The sequence below is a fragment of the Gavialis gangeticus genome, unplaced genomic scaffold (genome assembly GCF_001723915.1).
Source record: "Gavialis gangeticus isolate Ggan-Ray unplaced genomic scaffold, GavGan_comp1, whole genome shotgun sequence".
Classification (NCBI taxonomy): Eukaryota; Metazoa; Chordata; order Crocodylia; family Gavialidae; genus Gavialis; species Gavialis gangeticus.
This window is the reverse complement of record NW_017728965.1, coordinates 2,388,939-2,395,892: the sequence shown is the minus strand read 5'-3', so window position 1 is coordinate 2,395,892 and position 6,954 is coordinate 2,388,939. Positions and strand designations below refer to the sequence as shown.

The window sequence follows — 6,954 nt, the reverse complement described above, 5'->3', positions numbered from 1 at the left end:
GGTCATGTTGAGTCATTGGTTTCCCTCTCGGTGGTGTTGAGAAGTCTGGTGATACTGCATGCTGTTGGCAGCCACCATCGATTATTGCTGGCCAACAAGTGCCTGACAAGATTTGTTCTTTGCAGCCTCTGGCTAGCTAAGCACAGCAGCCAGCAACACCCCCGCGCCGTCTTAGCCCACAACTTCTGCTCCAGCAAATCCTCCTGCATGGAGGCAAGCAGGTTTTCAGATCTCTTCTCCCGTCTTCGACCTCCCACACCTCACCCGTGCTTGAACCTAGGAGTGATCTGGTAAGTTCCCATCCTCAGTGGCTCACAGGAGATAACCCTCCCTCTTCTCCTGTGGCTCCTAGGGGCTCCCAGGGACAAAGCATGGACCACTAGCTCTGATAACCCTGCAAGCAAGCAGGGTTATCATCGCTACAGCCCAGACTGGTACTTGATGTTGTTACAAGGACTGGACTGAAGCCAAAGGAACAGCAGGCCACAGGGACCTCAGGCGGATTCAGCAGGCAATAGTCATTTATTCACAGAGGTTTGGGTCAGGAGGGACCTTACCAGATCGAGTCCATCCCCCTGCCCTGGGCAGGAAAGAGCGTTGGGGTCAGACAACCCCAGCCAGGTGCATGTCAAGCCTCCTCTTGAAGACCCCCAAGGTAGGGGAGAGCACCACCTCCCTTGGATGCCTATTCCAGATTTTGGCCACCCTTACCCTAAATAGTCTTCCCGATGTCTAACCTAACTCTGCTCTCCATCCGTTTGTGGCCATTGTTCCTGCTTACTCCAAGGGGTGCCCTGGTAAACAGAGCATCTCCTATTCCTTGCTGCCCTCTTCCCACCCCCAGATGAATTTGTAGGTGGCCACAAGATCCCCTCTCTGCCTTCTCTCACGGAGGCTGGACAGATCCAGGGCCCTCAATCTCTTCTTGTAGGGCTTTGCCTACAGGCCCCTAACCATAGGGGGCTTCTTGCGATAGACACAAGTCTCATCTCCTATGAGCATACACAAGAAACAACTGGAGCCCTAACTTCCTTCCCTCCTGTTCCTGTTTAGCCACCACCTCTCCCTTTGCTTGGAGCACTGTCTGGCAAGACCCTGCATGCCTCTTGACAGGCTAGCAGGAGCAGCCACCTCCTTTCATAGAAAATGAGGGTTGGCAGGGACCTCAGGAGGTCAGGTCTAGTCCAACCCCCTGCTCAAAGCAGGGCCAATCTCAACTAGATCATCCCAGCCAAGGATTTGTTTAGCAGGGTCTTAAAAGCCTCCAGAGATGGAGATTTCACCACCTCTCTGGCTAACCTGTTCCAGTGTTTTATACTACCCTCCTAGTGAGGAAGTTTCTCTTAATAGAGAGTTCATCCCTCTCTTTAAACTAGCTTCTCCCTTAGGCACAGCAACTCTCCTGGGCCACATGGGTTTGGAGACTAGATCACTGTCCCCTCCAGTTCAGAGTCCTTCCAAAGCCCTTTCTACTGAACCGCAGCCTCCCCCCGTGTCCTCAAAAGACCAAGGGATCCTCGAGATAGGGCTGCAATCAGCTGTACAGCTTAGAAACAAAAGCTAGAGCCTTTGAATCCCTATAAAGTGGTTGACTGACGCATCCCACTGCTTGAACACAGTGTGGTACAGATATGGGCAGGACAGGTCATTCTTCAGACTACGTAGACGCTGGATGTACTAATGCTTCCAAATAGCGATTTCAGGGCAAGCGTTACACACACAGTCCCCTTAGCCAACAAAGCTGTGAGCCTTGGTGTTAAGAGCCAGGTTTACACAATTACAGAAAGTCTGCAATTACGCACCATTACAGGAACCCACATACTGTCATATTACATAGTTTACACTGTCTGGGCAGCCAGAGACTTTATCAGATTAACACAGCTTTTACAAGACAGACTCAAGTTGCCTAGAAGTCGCTTTTGTGGGGGTGGGGAATACAGGTGCCGAACAACGGTTTGGGACACAAATATAAAAAGGCTTGCAAGAATAAAGGAAAATATTTAAAAGCTTTTCAACTTTCATTCAAACACAAGAGTTATCCTGAAAGGGGGGCACAGATGACATTCAAAAGTTGACGCAACCAATCTACTTGCTGAAAAAGCATGGAAAACAAGGAAACGGCACCAACGGTAGAAGTAAATGAGGCTGTGTAGGTGTCCCGATCAATAGTACCAGGTGTCCCTAGTAATGCGAGAACGAAATCTCTTCTAACTCCTATATTTAAAGATCAGACCTGAGAATATCTTCATAAGGGAACACAGAGGTCTAAGTACACACGGTGGGATTTTCAACAGCGTTCCTCACTACGCGTCTCTGCTCCCAGGTGGATTAGTGGGATTTTGACTGCTGACGTCCCTGGGACTTGACATAAGCCCATGTAGTACACTTCTGAAAACCCCAGCCAGATGACAGATCTCATTTTTCAGGCAGCGTTTCCGAGATGGCCTTTGATGCTCAAACGAAACAAGACAGCATTGGGGAAAAATGCAATAAGAAATCCCCAATGAGCGCTAGAGCCCAGCACCAACCCCCGCGTCCCGTTCCTTCAGGATGAGGTTTCAAGCAAAGCATAAGTGACTAGCTACAGTCCCACCAACTGCCAGGTACAGAAAGACGTCATGTCTACAGGTGTAGGACTGTGCATTTCACAAATTAAATAGGATCCTCAACATCAGGGCATTTCTTCTCCTCTAGGAAAACGTGAATACTGCTAAATCCCCAAAGTACAGACACTATCTTGTCACTCGCTGCATTTGCTTGCAGTATTTGTCGTCAGCCATGAGAGGTCTCTCTGCAATGTGAAGTTCCCGACAGAGTGCGATTTGTTGGCAAACAAAAGCAGCAAGGCTGGAGCTCAAGCTACGTGGAAACCTGTACATGCATCTATAGATGACGCCAGTTTTGTTAACAAATGTCTCCGATTTAAGACAAATGTGCCATTCAGTGCATCCCAGAAGGTGAAACACGTTGCTGAATCTATCAGCTCAATACCTAGAGGAAAACCAGGTGGGCTCTTCAAGGCTGCCATGTGCAATCACACAGCTGCGATGCAATCCTGGGCTTACCTTCTCAGCTTGTGGATATTTGATCTCTGGGTCTCTCCACTCCTTGGTGATCCGTTTCCTGTACTGATGGCACTTGGGAATGTAGGTGCAGCCAACGTCCCCCAGTTCCGGGTAGAAAACTTGTAAATCCCCTCTGGAAAGAAGCAGCAGCAAAAGAACCGGAGGTGAGGCTGGGTTGCATAGGGTTACTTTGCAAGAGAAATGAGGGGGTTTCTGAAGGAAAGGAACCAGGGATTGGATCGTGGAAGGAAGCGAACCCTTAGCCCACCTACGCATGCCTCAGAGCACTACTGTTATAACAGCTGGGGTCGTGCCAGTACCCAGCACAGACATCTGTCCCCTACCGCATTACCTAACATCACAGAAAAACACCCGTCGACACAAACCAGGAATGAATTGCACTGTGGTCACGATTACAGGTGAGCTTTGGGCACGGTACAGACAGATAAAAAGGATCTAGTGTGGCCTTGGGTTAGCCAAATGGTTAGCCCAAATGAGCACGGCCCTTGTTGAGAGGAGACCAAAGGAATAGGTGCAGTATGCACAGGACTGCGCATGGTGTGCAGGAGGGCAGAGAGTTCAAAGCCAGACGTAGGGATCGTGATGTGTGGGAGGGAGTATGGCTAAGTAGTGAGGTTAAGTCTACACTTCAGTTAATCATTTGGAAGCTTAGTTGAAGTTGCTGGTTTTAAAAGAGCATTTAAGTTCAGCTTGGAAAAAAAATGGAGAAGCGATTTTTAAGCAAAAGTCCTGAGCGACAACGCTAAAAATATACGTCTGGAGAAGAGACGTGATCTTGTTCCTAGCACTGGCTTCCTATCAAGGCTTCTGTATCTAGTGTCAAAGTAATGATCTCTCCCACCTCTCCTACATTGGCTGGTAACTGTAGTAGCACATTATTTCCAAGTAGCCCAGCTGTTAGATGAGAACAGCATTGTGCAAGTATCTATTTCTCTACCTTGCAAAACATCTCTACACTCCCCTCCCTGCCGCGGTTCTTGTTCGACTGCATCCAAGTTCTTCATTTAAAAAGAGTGATTGTTCCCCAGCAAAATCAAATCTCTGTATAAAGCCTCTAAGCCTCCAAAAGCAATTTGTTTCTTTGGAATTTCTCTACAGAAGAGGTGTCTTTTTTCTGCTTTAACTTATTTCAGGGAATAGTTGTTATACAAGAGACTGTCTTAGAGGTCAGGAACGACTAGACTTGCCCAGCTACGGTTGTAAGGACCAAGTTGGTATAAAATTAATGCAAAAACTCCATGTCCCAGCATGCAACGCGTCACCTTGGTCTGACCCGAAACAAACTTCAGAACAAATACACCGCCGGAGTTATTTCTTCCATCCCATGCAGCTGGAGTTCTGGAGTCCGCCGACCCAGAAAGTTACAATCTGCATTTATGAAAGGCCCAGAAAACATTGCCATGTTATCTGGCTTTTCGGCCACAATCGGGCTGCATGATTCAGGGCACTGTTTTTTTGTTGCATGAGTCAGGAAGGAAGGAAGGAAGCTTCACCTTCCTTTCCCACATACTGTGTGTAGCTTTGTATTGCTCGGGGAACTGCCTTCTTTTAAAGAAAGACTATTCTGGCTTAATAATGCTAGAAGGAGTAGATTACCCAATGCCATGGGCTACTGCAATGATCTGGCATCGGAGGCAAGTCATGCCTACCAGGACTTGGGTGCCAAGGCATTTGAATGTGTAAAAGAGACAAGTGGAAGTCACTCACTGGCAGAACTGGGCATCTGGGCCATCCAGCTGCTCAAAGTCGCAGGTCTCCACAAATTCACTATGCTGCAGGGTCTTGCTTTTCCAGGCAGCAATGCCAACTAGGCCCATGGCCAACAGGACAGCGACCTGCAGCTTCATCCTGTCCTGTATAAAGGAACCAAGAGACAGGAGGTTAGAGCTTCCCCCAGGCCATCACTGCAAGGCCAATCCTATTGTATGCAGGCTTCCTTTGGGCACCAACATCAGTACATTAGCTTCCCAAATAGACAGGCTTCCATTCACAGCAGATAGGCATTCTCCCTCCGCCCTAAACCCACGTGCACTCTCTTTCTCGATCCAGCTCGAGAGCGTGGAGACCATTTTCAGCTGATTACCAATTGCACCAGGAGCGTGAGAACATTTCCACTGCATCTGTCAGTGCTGCTCATCAGCTAGTCCTGGAGACAAGCTACAGACAAAGCAAACTCACTCTTACATACCGCTTTTGCTTTGCCAATTCTACATCATTTAATTCCAATTATGTCAAGCAGTCACTGCATTTCCTAATGAGGTATGGTGCCAGGAAATGCTGAACGCCTGCCGGGCTCTGTCAGCTGCTTGTCCTTAGCCAGACCCCGCTGCTTCAAGGGCCCACTCCTGCTGTGCATACAAGACACGCGAACAAAGCTTGAGGGGGGGAAATAGCAAACAGCAAAAGTGCAGCTGACTGCATAGAGGTGGGAAAAGCAGGTTTCCACGTTCCTTCCTCTGATGCCAAGCCAACTAAGATGGGCACACTGCTCCTCCACAACCCCAACACACCCAGGTCCCCCACTCTATGCCTTGCTGTCCTCTTTTCTAGCATCAGCCAGTCACCACCACCTCGCTGGTTTTAAAAAGAGCATTTCAGCTCCTTCCCAGATGCATCCTGCTGCACCAACCTAGAATTGCAGCTCAAGCCAAATGCAGCTGGAGCGGACAAGGCCAGGGCTTGGAGGCACAGGACCCCAGGGGTAAGGGATGCAGTGATCTGGGGAAATGCCCCACTGGAGCAGGATAGTCAGCTGGGGAAGATCCTGAATGGGGAAAGCAGGAGACCCGGGCTCTACTCCCTACCCAGCTACTTTGCCACCGCATGAAGTTCGGCCAGCGATCTCCTCGGCTCCATTTCCTCACTCACCCTTGAGAGCCTCCGTCTGTTTACAAGGCAAACGCTTCAGGGCAGGGTGGTTGTCTCACTGCATGCGCAAGCAGCACCCAGCACCGTGGCAGGATGGTTGTCTCAGTGTCTATAGGCACTGCTGCAGCCCAAACAATAATGTGCCGTACAGCCGCGTCTTTGAGCGCTGGATGGGCTCCCGCTCCCACATCTAGCACCCTGCCGGGCAAGGGTCAGAGCAGACATCCTCACTGTAGCTCAGACACCTGGGCAAAACCAAGACTTCTTTCTCCTGCGTAGTTCCCGTGACCCCTGTGGACCTCTTCAACTGACAAGGCAAAGCTAGGCACACACTCTCCCATTTAGGCCGCAGGTCAACCCTTAATGCTATTCAAAATCCTCGGGTCAGAAAGAGACACAGGGGCAGGATGCTCATCTCAAAAGCGTTGTCTGCAGTTATAGTACCTCCAGGCCCTACTCAGAAACCGTGTTGCCCTCAATGCTGTACATGCACCTAGAAAGAGACCATCCACAACCTAGAGTTTGCAGTGGACACAACCCAACCCAACCCAACCCAACCGAGTATCGGAGATGAAGCGGCTTGCTCAAGAGATCGGACCCAACCCTGAGCATTCGCAACCAGCCTATCCTTTCTGCTCGACTTTCTGGCTCCTGTCGCATGGCATGTCCCCCTTCCCTGCAGCATCCAACCCCGTTCTCGCCCCTGGGGTTTATCCCTGCGAGGCAAGGATGGAGAGGAAACTGCGTTGCCAGTTTGAGGTTTACCTGGAGCAGAAGAACTGGGCCGGGCAGGAACAGGGAGCTCAGGGGGAAGGGCCCGCCTCGAGGCCGCAGATAAACACAGCAGCTGGCTGGACTTTAACCCTCCATCACGTCTCCAGCCTGGCCAGAGTGACAGGCGGCAGGTGGCAGGGAGGGAAAGTAAAACAAGCTGGGAAACGGGAGCTGCTGTCTATTGGGTCCTGCCACCGTCAGTCCTCTCTGCGCTGGCAGTTGGGGG

General features: G+C 50.2%; 1 protein-coding gene across 1 annotated transcript in view; it reads right to left on the bottom strand.

The window, feature by feature from the left end:
* PEBP4 (phosphatidylethanolamine binding protein 4) overlaps positions 1-6,954 on the bottom strand; it is an 80,104-nt gene that overhangs the window by 65,295 nt on the left and 7,855 nt on the right. Inside the window, exons 2-3 of the mRNA XM_019504318.1 lie at positions 4,794-4,939; positions 3,066-3,198 (exon numbers count right to left, since the gene is read on the bottom strand). Coding sequence (XP_019359863.1) covers positions 3,066-3,198; positions 4,794-4,933 — 273 coding nt within the window. The 5' untranslated portion in view covers positions 4,934-4,939. The remainder of the gene's footprint in view (positions 1-3,065; positions 3,199-4,793; positions 4,940-6,954) is intronic.